Source organism: Chelon labrosus, assembly GCF_963514085.1.
Source record: "Chelon labrosus genome assembly, chromosome: 10".
NCBI lineage: Eukaryota > Metazoa > Chordata > Actinopteri > Mugiliformes > Mugilidae > Chelon > Chelon labrosus.
Genome location: NC_140360.1, coordinates 28,563,708 through 28,582,300, shown reverse-complemented (window position 1 = coordinate 28,582,300; position 18,593 = coordinate 28,563,708). Strand labels below are relative to the sequence as shown.

At 42.0% G+C, this 18,593-nt stretch overlaps 1 protein-coding gene across 1 annotated transcript in view; it reads right to left on the bottom strand.

Annotated features, from left to right (window-relative positions):
* Positions 1–425: 425 nt before the first annotated feature.
* The window catches only part of agrn (agrin), a 246,976-nt gene continuing 228,808 nt past the window's right edge, over positions 426–18,593 (bottom strand). The window contains exons 31-36 of the mRNA XM_084553868.1: positions 16,468–16,584; positions 13,846–14,029; positions 12,964–13,051; positions 8,147–8,371; positions 6,697–6,800; positions 426–3,402 (exon numbers count right to left, since the gene is read on the bottom strand). Of these exons, the coding sequence (XP_084409994.1) occupies positions 3,242–3,402; positions 6,697–6,800; positions 8,147–8,371; positions 12,964–13,051; positions 13,846–14,029; positions 16,468–16,584 (879 nt within the window). The 3' untranslated portion in view covers positions 426–3,241. The remainder of the gene's footprint in view (positions 3,403–6,696; positions 6,801–8,146; positions 8,372–12,963; positions 13,052–13,845; positions 14,030–16,467; positions 16,585–18,593) is intronic.

Genomic DNA, 18,593 nt, shown 5'->3' with positions numbered 1-18,593 from the left:
GCCAGCTTTTTCAATAGCATCCTATAGTCTTCATAAGTACACAGTTGCCATGGAGACTGCTCAGCTGTCCCCTCTCAATCTAAGTATGGAAATCTAGTCAAGCGGTTAAATGTTGTTTGGGGATTTGTGTGAATGGACGTACAGTAAAATGCTAAAAAACAGCACTCATGCTCTTAAAATAAAGGGGAATTCTCAAAGATCTTAATATAAATACATGCCTGTTACGTCAGTATCTGTCATAGCAGGAGGTACAAAAAATGGTGACTAAGTCTATGAGCCACAGATGAAATCATATAATAATCCTCGCATTTACTGCTGCTGGGTGTCTGCGGTGATGTTCCTGTGGCAAATTACAAGCGGTCTATATTTAGTGATGCCAGACCCATCACCTGGCAGAGAACTAATGAAAGGGGCGACACGTATGGATGTGGGGTTCAAAAACGCACCAGCAATTACTTAATGCTGGTGATATATGAAGGCGGGTTCGTGCGAAGGGTGTGAATGTATTAAAATGGAATGAAGACAACTGACGAGAATAGGGTCCATTTGGTTGACATTTTATTTCATGGTGGTAGGAACACAAGACAAAGGTCATAAAGTTAGTAATGTTCAGGTCATGCCACTCTTACTAGGTGCACTGCCCTTTGACGAGGTTTGCGCAGTCAGACAGTAGTTTACAGAGGCCGGATATGGAGGGTAATCCACATGTAGACATAAATAAGGAACAGAAAATAGATTCAAAAAACAGTAAATAGATTTTTTTTTTTTTTGTAAAAAGCCAGACAGAACATTTGCAGAGGCCATCTGGGATATTTTTTTTTTGAGTGTATGAGAATTATTACTAATATAGTTATTATTACTATTATGTATTACTCATTTACATTATGGGGATGAGGCTAATACACTGGCTAAAGTAAGGAAACAGTTACATGAATGAGGTCACCTGCTTACAGTCGAGGTGACCGGTTTTTAAGGCAATTCAGTTTCCACATAAACCAAAGACTGCAATTGTCTTTATTGAGTAAATCCAGGATTCTCTCCTGTTTTAAATGTTACCACCTGAATGGGTCAGATTCAAAGAACAGTGTGGTAAAATAAGACCAGTCTGAAGTTAACAGAGTGAGTGCTGGAAGTTAAAACACCAGAAAAGGGTTTCCGGGTCTGGTGCGGACACCCCGAAGCTTGATTACACACAACACAGTTATAGCTTTAGGGCTATCGCTCCCCCATGTAAGAAGTATATCATCGTGTGAGTGAACAGACAAGTCAGACATGGCTCCAGTGTATATTACTAAAAACATAAACCTCCACAGATCACACATTTGCTAAATTTACACTCAAAAATTGCAGGGCTGTACAAAAACAGGTTGGTTGACGATTTAAGGAGGGTAACATAATTAAGAACTTAAGAAGAAGAAAAAATAGTACAAGACCATTTTATATTCAACCACGAACAGGCATGATTTAGTCTTATAATATTGCCATGGTTCTCATATCAAAACAAGTCAACAAGTCTTTAAGTCAGTCATCGCAGCTTATTGCAAAGACGACTCCACGTTGCAATAGTTCACTGAATGTGACCGAATTTGCACTCGTAATACAAACCAATGGGCTGCTATGTTAACTTGCAAGTACTGTAGGATAATGTATCTTTTCCCAGTTTTTGCGGCTGTTATGGCTTCAAAAGTTCTCAAGAACAACACAGTCTCTCTTACACTCAACAGCCGAGGATTCGTCCAGGAATGCTCCCAGGTGAAAATGTGAAATTAAGTCTCAGGCAGAGCTTTTTCAAGCTTTAGATTTCTGTTTGTGTTGACAACTGACTATTGTTTGAGAGGACATTTCCATGTGTAGTGGCCCTCCATGTGGCAGGATCTCTCCTTGCCTCCTTTTTGTCTGTCCTTTTCATCAGTCTTTGCTTTTAGCACCTCCTTAAGGTCAGAACTGGCAACAACTCTTCCCTTATGCACCGTTCAAGGTCCTGCAAAACTAACCCCCAGGATAAAATACAAAAGACCAAAACAAAAAACGAAAAAAGATACAGGGAATGAACGAATTCAAAATATAATTCCAAACTCAGTGGTTTCCGTACTCACATCAGTGGAAGTTACAAACAAAGAGGAACTTTGATTAATCAATGCAAAGAAAAGCCCAAGACGGTGACATTTTTTAAAATTCGATTTTTTGAACGAAAGGTAAAACAAAAAAAAAAAAAAGAAACAGATTCAAATCAACACTGCAGAAGTGCATGCATTTATAGTGGTCATTGTTAGTTCATGAGCTGATTGTAGAACAGAATGCACAATAGTACATGAGAAGCACAATTCTCAAATGAGAACCCATCTTACATATTCACAGTCTCAGGTATTATTTATATACTCTATTATTTATAACATTTATCCATGTCTATGATTCATGTTTTGACTTTATGACTAATGATATGCGAGTCATTGTGGAACACAGCGCTTTCTCTCCATCACGTCGGGTTGCAGTGTTAGTGAGTCATATTTCAAAACTAAAGGCTCTGATGGGATTCAGATCGAGTGGAGAGTTTTTTTTATTTTTTTTTTGGCGCTGTGAGATGGGGTGTTGATCGAGTGGTTTTGACTGTGTACTTTCTCACTGTAGCAGCTTGACTGATATCTGAAAAGTCCCATTAGGAAAATACAGTGGACTGAATACCGGGGCTGAATACAGAGTTCCTTGACTGCAGATGCCAGCTGGCTGTAGAATCAAAGAACTGCACACACCGGCTTCAATATATACACTGTGTCCAGCTCTCGTGTGGGAATGTAAATTTGAGAATTTATAAGCCATGCTTGGGGAATGTGGACGATAGATATGGCACCAAGACAAGGCAGCAACAAGATCATCAGCGAGGTCCTCTGCGTTCAAGTAATGAGCGAGGAAAAAAAGCAGGGTTGATTTAATTTTTTCTTTAAGTAGCCGTTTGTTTTAAAACAACAAAACAGAATAAAATCTCTTTTTCACAGAGGTGCCTTGTTTTGAGAAAAGTTGAAGGGAAAGGAACTGTGTACTGTGAACGGAGGTGCAGATAAAAAAAAGCAAAATATATAAAACTAAAATTAAAACAACATATTCATTTTCTTTCCATATAAAAAGCGATGAAAAGTATACAAAAATAGAAAATAATTACAGCAGGAGACATGGGCGCTATGGAGGGAGCGGGTGGAAGGGCGTCTTTTTTTTTTTTTTCTTGCGATATTTTGTCTCTGCCAGGTTATTTGGCGGCGGAACAGTGTGAGATTTGAGGGCTGTTTAGGGCGTCCTCCACCAGGTGAAGATCCACGCCGTCTACCACCACGTCCTTGATGCAGCCAACAAAGCCGGTGCTGTAGGCCTTGGGCAACCGGCGAGCCACTGCCAGCTCCTCCAGACCACCTGAGGAGAGACAGACAGAGGTTAGTGTGACTGTGAATCAACAGAACATAAACACCCACACTCTTACATTAAAAGGTGCCACCTCAAATATTTTTACTTCAATAAAAGTCTGTTAACTCACTACCTGTTGCCAAATGAGGCAGTAACAGTGGCGACTGAGTCTATTGAGTCCTAATGATGAAAAAAATATGCAAGTCCTTACATTTACAGTATGTTTAACTGGGCATCTGGGAGACACTACCATGCTAAATCACAAGTTGTGTACAATTAGTGATGCAAGATCCATCACCCGGCTGTTATGTTTCAGTCAGAGACAGTAGGCAGAGCTAATGTTCAAGTGACTGATGATGACACACAGGCAACACTGTTGGGGAGTTTCTAAAACACACCTGCAGTTATGATTTATTGCCACAGGTGGCGCCAAAGAAAGCAAAACGAGATCTTTGGTAATACGTCTTCATTCAAGCTATTTCTGTTTCAGCCATTCTTTCCAACTCCACACCTCTAGCTCGTAAGACAGGTGTTCTGTTTTTTCAATTTAAAGCCCGATCCAAGGTTTATTTGTCAGATTCTCTGGACGCCAGAGAACATTTTTCTTCACTGGCAGAGAAATGCTCTTCTAACCTGACGAGCCAGATGGTTTGCTACACAGAGCCTTCTGAGTTGTCCACGGAAGAGAAGTACAGCAACTTTCAAGAAATACTTGGCAGGTGATTGGATGAACCATCTGTCTGTCAACGTTTATCAGCCAGTGAGTTCAACAAACCATACAGAATGACAGAGTAGGAGTACGCTGAAGGGCAGACACAATGATCCTGTGGCAAGCTCAGTAGTTAGCATGTTGGTTTATGGTTCTTGTCATCTTGTAAAAGGAACACTCAAAAGACACTAAGCTGCCAGTAGCTGATGCTGGCTTGTCGGCTTTAAGGCTGGCAAGATAGATCATCGCATAATCTCTTGAGTCTTGGTTGAGTTCTTTTCTCAAAAACAACTGATGAGGACACAACAGCGACTCCTCGGCTCTAACCACCAACCAACAACCAGACTAAATTCAATGTAATGGTCCAAATACGGAGCGGTTCAGCAACAGTTGGGAGTCATTTAAATTTTAGTAAGTGTGCAACTACTTTGTCTTTTTCTTTTGGGATTGTGACAGGTTTTAGCTACTGGTTGTATTACTGCCCTGTACTGGATAAAAGTATTAACAAGCGTCGGGCTCCCTGTTTAATGAATTTCCTCACTTTTGACATTTGGATAAGGGTTTTTAGTAAACACTGCGATGCGACGACATATGTTATGCAAATCGACAAGTCTTTCCAGCTCTATTAAAATCCCATCAAGCTACCAAAGAGATTACTTGGTTTATTTAGAATGCACAATGCCTTTTATATTATACACGATGACAACAGCTAACGGACACCACAGGATGTCAGTTTATTTATCAAATCACCCTGATCAAAAGGAGAATGGACCTCCAAATCAGTCACAGAGAACTAGGCTGAGACAGAAGAGAGGAGCCTTTTATTAACTGGACTGTGAATAAAGTGATCAAAAATGTGCTTCAAATGAAAGGAGGTGACAGAGTACAAAATGATGAGAATCTAACGTCCTTGTTACTTTTTGTTTGGTTCCATCTTTGGTGCACACCGCCGTGCTGTGATCTCACCAGACATCACCTGTCCATCAGTGAGTACATTCACAACAGAGACAGCTTCTTAAAGTTTGACTTCTGAGAGGAGACGACTTCTCTTTGTCTTCTCATATCCTATTGCTAACTGTCTGTTCTTCCTTTATTTATTCCAAACTAACCCAGGACATAAAATCAATACGTTCTTGTATGTCTCAAAAGACTGATCAGATAACTTGCAGTCAGTTCACAAATGTTAAAGGGCCAATTTAACTAACTGGAAACTGCTTTTCATCAAAGTAATTGACTGTCTTTGACAGCATGTTCTGGGTATGTTGTAAAAAGTTGACTTACTAATGTGTTCTTTTCACTCAGATCAGACGTATAAAATATCAAGGATCTGTACGAAAAATCAATTGTTTAAGACACTCAACCTCAATTATTCATTTTGTGAATAATTTGTTCCTTTTCTTCTTTTCACATCATTCAGGCGAATTTTTAAAAACTAGTTTAAGTCTCATAGAGTCTCTTTGTGTAGCCTTGATGACCTAATGGCTGCTTGTGTGTCTGAATCCTTGGCCCTTTCAATGGTGTTTTGAGCTACTCTTTTGAGCCAGCAGACCCAAAGCAGTAATTAGTGTCTTTCTCATGAAATCAGTGTGAAATATCTTTATTCCGAACTCCCTGAAGTTTCTTTCTGGGAGAAAGACTGACCCTAGTTTTTGGCTGCTTTCCCCTTTCCCTCTCTGTTATCTACACTGTCAGAATCCCCCAGCATCTTCTTTCTTTCTTCACTTCATCTTAATGCAACTCATTTTTCTTTTCACATTCAACACCTCTCCTTCTCTTCCCTGTTTTGTCAGACTTAGAGTTCACATCCCTGTCAAGCTCTTTACATCCCCTGTCCCTGCCCCCATTAATCGGATTGCGTGCCTCCGAATCAGGAGTCGACAGGGCTAATTTCATGGGAGTTACAGATGAATTAATGATGAACAGTGAAAAGGGGATTTAAAAAGGAGAAGGGCTCTCGATGGGAGGGCTGTGAGTGGATTATATATTCTTGCTGCAGGGCTCGCTCAGCACCTGTTCCACTGCACTGCCTCCCCGTATGTGTGTGTGTGTGTGTTTGTATACGTGTACCCGAGCGCACGAGCGCACCTCTACGCGCGGCGAGTCTCTTAAATGTCACTCAGGCTGCTTCTCCTCTCAAGCCTGCCTGTTCTCTGCTGCAAGCTGCGCATTTTAAAGAACACCCTGACTTTATTTCGCCGCCCGTCTTCAATGTGATTTCCTCCGAATGTTCAATCCAGCCGTGCCATGTGTGTTCCAAAACGATTGCTCTGAGCCAAGTTCTGACCGGATTGAACTCCAGGTAGATAACAGAGCGGACTTTGGTCATTTTCAATTCAGGAGAGCAGACAACTTTTCAGCTGCTCTAATAGCCTTTCATTTCTCAATTCAATGCCTGAATAGAATTGAATTTCTTTGGCCCAAACTGCAGATTTATACCCTGCCAGGGACCCGTACAATGCCAATGAGTTCATTGCCTATTTTTTGGCAGCCCTCTACCAGCGGGTAAAATTAAAAAAGCACATTTCATAGACAAATTTTCAAGTCTGAATGACAGTTTTTTTTCTTTTCTTTGTTTTGCATGTGTGGGCACCTACCCAACCAGAGCGCTCCGTCTGTGTCCAGCTGTGTTGCTGCCAAAGGCGATGACCCTGTTACTGCTGCCTCGTTGCCAACCTGAAGAGAGCCGTCTCGAAGGGCTCTGAGGAGGAGAAAGAAAAAGAGAGATGCAGCTGGAAGTCAGTCTGATGCATGTGTCTCACACTGGATGGCGGTAAATTGCAGTTTCGTTTAATCTGAAGCATCAAGACTCTATTGCCCCACCACCAGTACACTAAGCACTCACATAACAGCCTTTGCCAAGCAGCGTTCTAAATGTGCCTGTCTACCAGCTAACAGATGCTGTTAGAGTGCCATTCATTTTAGGCGGCTCCGCAATGCACATTAGCACACACTTAAGAATTGTGAAGACAGGGAAAATTTTGAGTCAGTAAAGTGGGTTTCCAACAGAGAGAGAGTGTCATTAAAGGCAAGCCACAAACACAGATAGCTATGTAACTATGTGAGCTGTATGCCCCATGTGGTGATTTACACCATCATCAGCAACCAGACGGTATCATCTTCCGGCAACTCATGTGGTCTACATGAAGGCTCGGGATGAGGTTTGTCCAAATCCCTGTTCGAAATGGACACAGCAGGTTTGGAGGATCGATTATCCTTGCCTCACGTGACGAAGCCAATCTAATTATCCGCCATACTTCAATTTACAGCGATGTGCAAGGCAAACGTGCAGCAGCGATAAAGCGGAGATCACAGGAAGGCTGCTGAATGGGTCATTTTCAAAGATCAGGCACTTAATTTGTTTCTAATGAAGAAATCTATTACTGTGACATCTGTGTGACACAACGAATTGAATGCTTTGTGTTTTTCTGCATTTGGAATGATTATGCATAATTTATTCATGTACTAAACTAAAACCTGTGTTACTGTGTCTACTCTAATGGAAGATTTGTTCATTTATCACAATTCATTTCTGATTCTCTATTTCTTTTCTCATATTTGATCTATTTCAAATCTTAGTTATTCTATTTTGATTTTCATTTCTCTTGCAAATGCGTATTTAATAGTTGTGTCTGTAAACCACTCATGCGATGGACGCACTGCATGTATACAGTCTATGTGTTAATATAGATCTTGTTCTGAAATTGTTTTATTCACTTATTTCCCGTATGTGTGTTCTTATTTCAGTAATATGCCAAAACGTGCCGGGATGTTCCAGCATGTTCTCCCTTTTTGAACATTCATTACCACGTCGAAGCAATTTGAAGCGTAATGCGTCAACACCCATGCATGACCGGGCATGAAAATAACCTTAATCTGAAACTAATCAGTCATCTTGGTGTTAGGGATCACCGTGTGGCAGAGGATTCATGCAAGAGATCACACAGTATGCAGCAACACTAATACAATATGGATTTAATGTAATCCTGGTTTAACTGTAAAAGCTTTCGCTGCTGATCCCCTGCTACCTGCCATCTCCCTGCTTACCTGCTGGCCTTGATGCGTATCCAGCGGTTAGTGTTGACGCGCACAGAGGAGCGCAGCACCACGGGCTTGGAGCCCAGGTCGTACGTCATTTGGATGCGTCCATCCACAATGGCCAGGGCAATGTAGTCTGAGCGCTCCACTCCCTTCCCGCTCCACAGCACCAGGCCGTGGGTCGCCTCGGTCCGGATGCTCAGCTCGAATTTGTTCACCAGTAGAGCCTTCTCACTAGGACAGCAGAAAACACATTAGTTAGCTTTTGGTCTAATGCTTTAAAAAAGGAATTCTGATCTTCCTGACGTAGCTCAGTTGGCGGTTGTGTCATGTGTAGTTGAATAAATGAAGCAAGGGACCTCTGCAGCTGTCTCAAAGGTACATTACTTAAGGATGACATATGGTCATGTTTACTTTAACATTTAGGGAGGAAGCTTTGCAGCGTGGGCTCTGCCGACTAACAGAGTTACAGTGATTTGTAAGGAAAATCAGAATGCAGACTGAGTTTAGGAGTAGCAGGAGGCTGTTTTGCTATTAGCTTTCCTACATCCTACTGAGCCTGAACTGCAGCTCTGCTCAGTGCTTCCTGTGTTGCTCTGTACCATGCTTTGTGTGTGTGTGTTGTTTCGGCAGCTGTTTGATCTCCCGCCTCTTGAGTGCTACAGCTGCAGGGGTGATTTGGATGCAGAGACTGGGAGACTTCCATCTATCCTTAAGAGGCACTGCATGCCACTGTCACCGCTGTGTGAGAAAAGTCCACACAGCTATCTGCCTTTACTGTATGTGTGCGCACTCACAAACACAATCGCACATCCATTCCTGCATACAAACACCTACAAAGCTTCTTTGTGAGTCCAGCTGAGATACAGAACACATCCACACAATCACACCTTCAGTTACACATCACTTAAATGACATTTTCTGTACAATTCTCTACAACTCTGCCATATGGAGCTACTTCCACCTTCTTAACAGGATATTTAAACACAAAGACAAAGACAAGGTGAGACAAAGAACCACTGACACAAGGATTATTGACAAAAAAGAAAAACAGCAGCAAAGAGCTGGAGACATTAGAGAGACTAGACGACAAGACAAAGGAGTTAGCATAGCAAACAGGGAAGCACATGGGAGTACAAAGAGGACAGGAAATGGGAGGAGATAAAGTGAAATTGAGTAAAGCACCTCTCCTTAAACTGGGAGACATTCTTTTTTTTTCATTTGAGCAACAATAAAAAAGCAATAGGATGATCTCTACCCGTTGAGGCAAGGCAAAGATGGCAGCAGCTATGATGCTGGTTCACCTCAGCAGATTAAGAGGATAAAAAAATCCAGAATTAAATTTGACTTTCACCTTCAAATACATGCTTAGGTAAGAAACTTCAACCTTCTTGATTAACTGAAACTGCTGAGGTAAACAGGACAAAATTAAAAAAATAAAATAAATAAATTATGATTTCAGAGCATCAGATTTTTTTTTCCTCTGGAGAAAGAGAGAAAAAAAAATCCAAAATACAGCTCAGTGAACCTTCTCCTGGCAAACCCTCAAAGAGCTTACAGGGCCCAATAAATCTCCATCGGAGCGGCTTGTCAGTGATAAGGTCAAGGTTATTAAAAGTGCTGAATATATCATGAATAAAACAACGCCGGCACGCAGCGTTCTAAATCTAATACACCACTGACTTCATAGATTTCTGGTGTGATGCTGTTTCTTTTTGGAAATGGAGAGGTTTTATCTCCTTCTAATATGCATTCGAATCCTCAGAGGACATCTCTGTGTGTGGAGCTCCATTCCAACTCTAGGTGGCACTAGTGGTTAGAATAATAAAAACCCATAAGGGAGGACGGCTACAGCAAAAAGGCTGCAGCTTTGGCTGGTTTTGTGCTGCTGTCAGTGCTCTGAACTTCAGAATTAATTGAAGCATATGCAGAGGCTCTTTGAGATTCATATTGGTGACTCTATCGCAATAATGAAAACAATGTTGCCTCTGCGGAGGATGATTCAGCCCTGTGAGAGGTCGAGGAGAAGTCTGGAGAGAGGAGGGGAGGAATGAGCAGACGGTGCCAAAGTTTGAAAGCTTTGAGAGACTCACCTCTGATCAGATGGGTTCTCCAGAGACTCAGGACTTAAGGGAGCAGGGGAGAGAGTCAACGGCATGCAGTGTAAGCGCAAGGGGCCACAAGGAAAAGGGAAAAGAGGGAAGGGAGGATGTTGTGAGCCCATCAGGTGACTCACAGAGGTCTAAGCTTAGACCTAGAGTTGCAAAAAAGCATAACTTATCTGCTCTACTGCAATATCGACCGTGAGAGTCGATAACAACTGTTGTGTGATCATAGGAAGTGTGCAGCTTAGCCTCGATAACACCACAACCATAAGAGGAGGTTCTCAAGGGAACCACTCGGATCAAGATGGATGACTAATGCAACAAAATGCCCTGGGATCAAGCTTCTTCTTTTTTTTTTTTTTAAGAGAGCATCAAGATTAAGTACATTCGTGTCAGTGTCCACACCAGCACAAAGCCTGCTTTAAGTCATCGGCCAATTATTGAACAACTCCTTTATATTTATGGCGCTGTGCGCTACAGTGTGGCGGCAATTACCTTCTGTCTAGAAAGGAAAGTGGTGAATGAGAAAAATTGGGCAATTGTCAAAAAATGGGGTCAAGCGCTGTATCAGTGGAGAGTCACGGCCAGATATGATTCGTCACTGAAATAATGGGGCTTGAGCGATCGACTTGAGCTTTCACATACGGGCAGAGAGGTGAAGGAGGACCGATCGGAGGCTGCTGCATATAGTAACACCAGCATTAACCCAGGGTTTGAATTTGGCATTTTGGCCTCAAGAGCACTTAACAGCCTCTGAGGAAATGTATTAATCTCCTTTACAAAATCAAATCATGCAGAATTGATCGGCACACATTTAGAGTGCTGCATCAAGAGTCTGGTTTGCTTAGATTCATGTTCATTGTGGCTCTTAGTAAATGTGACATCCATTAAACTTCTGACAGTTTGGCTCCAAGGACCACTGTCCCCTCCTGCTAAGGGAGATTGATGCCCATGGCTACACACTGCAGAGAGATCTCAATTGGAGGTCTAATCTACAAAGGGAGACAAATCTGTGATTAACATGTCACAGCCTTTCTGTACAACCAACTCTGTAATTATTCACTATTACAGTTAGGGATCTGGCAAAAATGAAACGACAGCAGCCCTGGCATGGACTGGGACTCAGGGCTGAATCTAGTTGGCTTAATTTGAGCTGAATTCTGCTTCATCGCTTCGTGGGACTTTAAAAAGAGGTTACTTACCGAGCTAATGAGCGGGAAGAAAAACCCTTAATAACTAAGTCATGGCCAAGGGTTTTCCAGAGCAGAAACTCCACAGGCGCCACAAAATAGGTTAAGGGGTGTTTAGCACATCCCCCTCTTGCAGTTTTCGAGGGGTCTCATTCATTTCCCACACAACACTTAATGCCATTCAGCGTAAAGTGCATGGCAATCTATTTTGTTTATGAACGAGTTACAACCATGCATAAAATAGTGCACATTCCTAGAACAGCAATTCATTTTCTCTGAAGGTTGAGCACAATGCTTATCATGCACGCATACATGCTTCGCTGTGTGCTTGGTAACAGAAAAGAGGATCTAATGACGCTGCGGAAATGTGTTTAAAATAATGAAACCTGTCAAATGAAATTATGGATGTGGAGCTTGAACGTGAAATTTGACTTTAACGGTAAAGATGATTTCTGAGTGGAAATTAAGACAGGAAACTGAATGTACTTGAATCTTTTCTGTTGGGTTAACTATCAAAAATGGATTTTTTTGCTGCTGCTGTTAGTTGGGCTTGATTTGACACCGGGCAAATACCCGGTCTTACTTACTCTGGGATCTCATTGGTCAGTTGGCTTGATTGAAAAAGGAAAGACAGTGAAGGACATTTATATGAGACAAAGACGTGAGTGGGGAGACGGCGAGGGAGGTCACACTGAAGGACGGGACACAAGACAAGCAACTGACATCGTGGACAAACGGCAAAGACACACATAATGACACACAAGTAGTTTGCAGAATTCTCCAGCCAGTTGTTTACAAGTGAGTGTGAGCTGTGTTTGTGGTGATCTAGGGTTTTCACACCTCTGAGTGTTTGCGTGAAGGGACGTGAGACAGAAATATAGAGCCGTATGCTCGATGCCTCTTCAGCTTCGTCACGTAAACATTTTTGTTCATGCCAACCTGGAGGTGCACTCTTGCCAGTCTGGTAGACGGATGGAAGAGCATAAATGTCTCATCAGGAGCCTAAAGGCAGAGGATTTGTTTCTGTTTTTTTTTCTTTTTTTTTTTTTTAAACAACACCTCCAGAAACCATTTTATAATTATGTCATCAGTTTTTCATCCTTCTACGGGATGTTAAAATTGAAAAGTAACACATATTCGGATGCCAGCTTGATGAAAAACAGCCCCCCACATGTTAAAAACAGGACAAGAAGTTGAATTGTGTGTGTGCTTACTGCTCTTGTGTGTGTGCAAGGCCAGAGACCACAGAGTGAACCGAGTTTGCTCAGGGCAACACTGTGATTGTTAACTGTTTCGCTAATTAGTGAAATCTAGTCAAAAGAGAAGCAGAACTGCTATGGATGGGGAGGGCTGAGCTATTAGCCAAACGCCTAGTTCACCCTGAAGCCTGATCATATCATTAACACTGTCATCACGGCTTACCAGAGGAGGAGATGGATAGACAGAGGGGTTATTTGGCTAATAGCTAATACAGTGGAGATGGTGGATGAAGCCCATCGGATGACGATGTTCCACTTGCCCTCCTCCTTACCTCTTTGTAACGCCGTTGTGGTACTCAATGAACGTCCGACCATTAAAGGCGATGGCCTCGGTCTCTCCAGCAGATTTCTCTTGGAAAGCTACGAAGGAAGAGGATGAGATGACACCAATCAATAAGAATAAAGGCTCAATTATCAGAGCTGAAGGCAATGGAGTGTGAGCAAATGGGGGAAGGAGGAAGTGGCGGCGCGTTCGTAGTTTTAATTAACGTGAAAGGGACATCGGGCCGCGTGCACAAGGTTAATGGGCAAAGCAGTGACTGAGTGTGTAAGACAGATCGGACTTGAGTGAGTCTATGTCTGGCAGCGTAAGATGAAGATGATGAAAGGGATGTGCAACTCTTTCGGTTCATGAATATTCAGTTGGCACATTTCATCATTTTCATAACTGCCAGATTACTTTGAAAACAATACATAATGTCGCGACATAAAAGGGACGTCACACTATTAATGTTGACATTATTACCTTGCACAAACCGAGCACAATGGAAATAAAGGCAGAAGAAATCACAAAAAAAAACGAGGCTCATATTGTGCCTCCTATTGAGGCAAGCCAAGAACAAGCTGTGTTATATGAAGCATGCTACGCTTTAAAAGCAGCCAGAATGCTATGTGTCCTTTTAAAAGCAGATAATATTGGATGAGAAAATGGAATAATTTCTACAGTTACAATGATTCACTGCAACTGCACGCTGCCAAGATAAGGTGATCTCGACCCAGTGTTCTTAGTCCCTGGCTTACACAAGAACCAATCACACTGGGTAGGAAGAGTGTTAAAGTGCTGACATTTTTCTGTGGTTCATTGACTTGCACTGGGATTAAGGCAAATGTGTTGTTCTGTGAGAACGGACAAAGAAAATGGCAGCAATACTCACTTGTCTCACATCGATCCCCCGAGAAACCACTGGGGCAAGAACACTCATAGATGCCCAGAGTAGGGTTGCAGCTCCCGCCGTTTAGGCAGGGGTTGTGGGAACACGGGTGGCCCTGGAACATGGCTATGTTCATGGAGTGCAAGGCGTTCTCCTCTTTGAGGATGGGTATACCCATCAGAGTGATCTAGAAGCAGGGAAAACATGGTTAAAAGGAGCACTCAACTGATTATGGGCATCTGGTGTTATCTCAGCCTGGGCTTGAAGACATTTACATTACAAAACGCCAGCACTGCTACTCTAGGACAAGACATCATGGGGGAGGAAGGCCAGGCCACTGTCTCTATGGGCCTGTTCAGACCTTGCATTAAGATCCCATCTGGGCCATCCGATCGCAAGTGACCAGCTTTAGGTACAGTATGTGTGTTCAGACCTGGACCTCTCTAGATCTGATCTCAGTTAGTTAGACCTGCACAAAACTCAGATTATAGCTCCAAGCTTTAAGACGCACCATTATCTCCAGTAATAAATGTAACACTTTCATTTGTAAATTCTTACTTAGAATTATTTATTTATTGTTTAGTCTACAACTTAAAAGGCTCTCATTATTAATGAACAAACATCATTTACGGTGCTTTTTCTGTTTCAGGCATCATTAATAATAGAGGTTGTGTGTTTTCTTCTGAATGAATGAGGCAAAACTCTGCTGACACAGGAGCACCCCTGGAGTCTTTGATGTGACTCAGGACGCATTGTGTTCACACTACCACAGGAATGCGAACCTCAAATGTGTCCTGGGGGTGTTCACACCTGTCTTTTTCATGTTTGGATCTTAATGCAAGGTCTGAACAGGCCTTATAACGCAATAACATTTAGACTGACAGCTGCCTAACTAACACGATCCTTCCTCAGAGACTGGGGGATTTATTGAAAAGGATATTGTCAGTCCTCTGCTGAGTGGGTCAAAAAACTAAATAAATCTGAATCATGATAAAAAAAAAATAATAATAATAATAAAATATATATATATATATATATATATATATATATAATTGAGAATAACATTTGACAAAAAGACATTTTTATTAAACAAACAACATAATAAACAACACTGCTGTCCTGGCTGACCTTGTTTTCGTTTTACATTATGTTACATGTTACATATTACTAAACCATTACATAATTGTTATGGGTTTTACCATTATTATTCATATTCATCACTGAGTTTATAGTATGTGATGATAATAATAACAATAGCAAATCAGTAATGTAATTCTGTAGTTCCTTTAATTACCTTTTTCACATTCACAACCACACGTTAAACCTTTTAGGCTTCCATTATGCAGATGTTCTGTATGAATCATTTTGTCACTGATCTCATCGTCATGATTTGATCTCTGTTGTCTTTATGTTTTAAATGTTGTTTTTATCTCGTCCAATTACAGTCCACACTGGCTCTGTCTTCTTATTAGCTTGTCAGCCATTTGAGAACCACTATGAACTGTACTAATCTGTATGAGAAGTTCTCTACAAAGAACGTTTGATTGATTGGTTGAATGCGTTGTAAATAATATACTCCAAAATAAACTCTATATACCAAATAGTCCAGCAATACAAACATTACAGTTACAGCAGACAAAGATCCTCACTGCTCAGTTAGAACATCTCGTTTTAAAACACAAGATAAATCGTCACACCGGGCCTGCGTGATTCAGCAGAAAATCATTATAATCGTTTCTGTTTTCACAACCCTGTTAGTATTTACAGAGTCGGATCTTTCTTTGGGGGGTTACTTTACAGTATAATTCCTGTCTTGCTTTTATGTTTATTACCTCTCTTTAATCGCATTTCTTGTCTGATTAGATTTTTCTCTCCTTAGGAAAACACATGAGGATTATTATTTGTTACCACTCCTATTCAAAGGGCTTTGTGTTTTGCGCCGAATGATCAGTAAACCTAATTATTGCAACACATCCTAAGAACAAATCCAGTGATGCTGTAGATTCAGTTAAATAAGTTCCTCTAAAGACGATACCCACGCTGTCACCAGGCAGGGAAAATAGCTGTTGAAAGCACACACACGTTAAACAGTACATCAGACCCAGAATACACACTGCCTTCTCATAATTAACAATTCCCTACAGGCCAAGTAAGACAAACGCCACATTTAGCTTTTGATTTGCTCGAAACTGTCAAGGGAAAGTTTGCAAAGAAGAACTAATGACAGGTTTGCACAAACAGCAACATCCTGCCTTTGTTCTACTGGGTTATTTTTGGAGCTTAGAGATGAGCTTTTTGCTGGAAAGTGGAGAGAAAAAAAAAACTGGAAAGCTGTCAGGGAAAGATCTGTGAATAGCAAAATGGAGGGACTTCAAAATGCGTATTCTATTATTAGTGCATGCTAATCCAAATGAGCAGAGCCACTGCCCGTCACAGTGAAAGCTTATAATGGAAAATTACAAATATGAAGATCCGTAGTATGACAGCTGGACAGCTAATAACTTATCATTTGACTCAGCTAGGGTAACGCACAAGGGCCCCAAGTCATTAAAATAACAAAAATCCACCACAAGCAGAACAAATGACACAAAACTACAAGAAACACTCTTGTAGTTTAACATTTACCGTTTGGATTGTTCCCTTGAAGCCCTCAGTGAGTGCAGCGGCTCTCGCCAGTTGGCTGTAATCCGGAGCTCCGCCAACAAAGAGAGACTCCTTCAGGTTAAGATCCATGTGCGTGGTCTGAAGAGAAAGGACACAAACAAGATTAAGGTGGTGAGCCAGAGTATTGAAAACTTGAATAAAACTCCACAGATATGTCTAAAAATGGAATCTTAACCCATCTCCAATTTTTCTCCACGGTTTTCTGTTGAGGACATAACGGTCCACGGTTTTAAGGAGTTATGTGTTTATGTCAGGAGACATTAAGAGTGAGATTAAAAAGCATATACCACATTTGCAGACATGTCACGGTCGTATAGATTTTCACATAAAAAAGGGTAAGGCAGAGACTTTAACTGCACTTTTTTTTTTGCCTTTCTTCCACACCAATACACTTGATACATTAGAAAGTAATTGATTTCTCCGTCTCACAGAGAGAGTGGTCAATTATCCTCTATCTGTGCCACATAAAAAGAGACTACAAAGGGAAATCAGGAGCAGGCTGGACTTGAGATATGGATGGTTCTTTACAGACATCTCTAATGAATGGCTGATTATAAGCACCGACCTTTCAAACGGTTGAGTGTGGAGACACATTAATTGCAATTCATTTGCGCAGCAGACAACTATGAAATTCAATTCTTTCCACCAAACCTTTGGGACAATCGCTTTGCATTAGCAAGGTGCCGCTTCCTTCTTTTGCTCGGAAGAGCCGGCCCACTTCAGAAGGAAGGAATTAATGATCTTTATTTTATATAGGGCAGTAATTGCCAGAGGGGTAAAGTGGAGTTAATTGCTGGAAAAATGACAGAACAGGCCAAATAAACAGGCTTTGTGCAGGCAAGCTGGCATCGGCTTGGTTTTTCTTTAGGAAGGGGCTCGGAGTGCAGGAGGCAGCAGTGCTTGGCTGAAGCCTGTGTCACTGCACCTTGAGCTGCTTCCAATAGGGACAGGGCAGGGACCTTGGCCAGAGATGCTGGACACTGTTGTGGCTGGTGCCTGTGGGCTTTGCCAAAGGTTGTTACCAAGTATCGGGCAAAGTTGGTCACCTCAGACTCGTTACTGTTCTGGGACACTCACTAACTCTGCAGGCTGATCACTGACACAACTCCCTCGGTTTGTCACTGTCATATTAACTGAGATGTTATATCTTCATAATGTGTAAATCTGGAATTTCAGCACTCACTATCTAGAGTGTGTAACTATGATACCAAAGTGAAACGTCATGCAATGAAATGGTAGAATATTATTGTTTTTGACAGATAATAGTCTGCACCTGGTGAAAGAGGACACCGGTTCTATTTGGTGATGTTCAGGGAGTCTTGTGTGTGTCGTTATGGGTGAGTGAGTGGGTGAAAGACTTCACAAGCAACTTCATGATATTATGGAGGATTGTTCCTGTGTGCAGGAGAAGTGAGAGTGGATGACAAAAGAACAGCCCGGCTTGGCTTCGCACCTCGCCGTCTCCTACGGTATACATCCTCCTCGGCTCCCTCGTCCTCACTTTTTCGTCAGGCACGCGGCACTGGCGTCTTTATCCCCGCCTACGCTAAGCTAATGAAGACGTTTCTTTGTCGCGAAACACAATGGCCGTCACAAAGATGACTGCCTCGATTCCCTCTTACCTCCCACCTTCCCACCCCCTTCCGCCCCCACAGCAGATGGACCGAGGTGAAAGCCAAACCGTGTTCTTTAAGAGCATCTCTCCTTCAGTGCCGTGTGTGCGTGTATGAAATGGCAAAGTTTTTCTACAGAACTGGCACCTTTAAAGCTGCCCGCAGCTCTGCAGAAGTGGCTTTTTTTTTTTTCCCGTGGTGTTGTTGCATGGAGAGATGGGGGTGAGAGGACGTAGTGAACGGCTCAAATGAAATACAGGCTAAGGTGTGACTGGGACTTGTCTCATTACCTTGCGTGATTTCTTATTTCCAGACAGCACATCATAGAGAAGGAAAGAAAATAGGGAGGAAGAGAGTTATTAGGGGGAGACTAGTAAGTGTCTGTGCACAAGGAGGCGTGCAGCGCTAGAGCAAAGGCTCCCAAAACACACAGTCACACACATATACCCTTGTGTACGCACACACACATACACA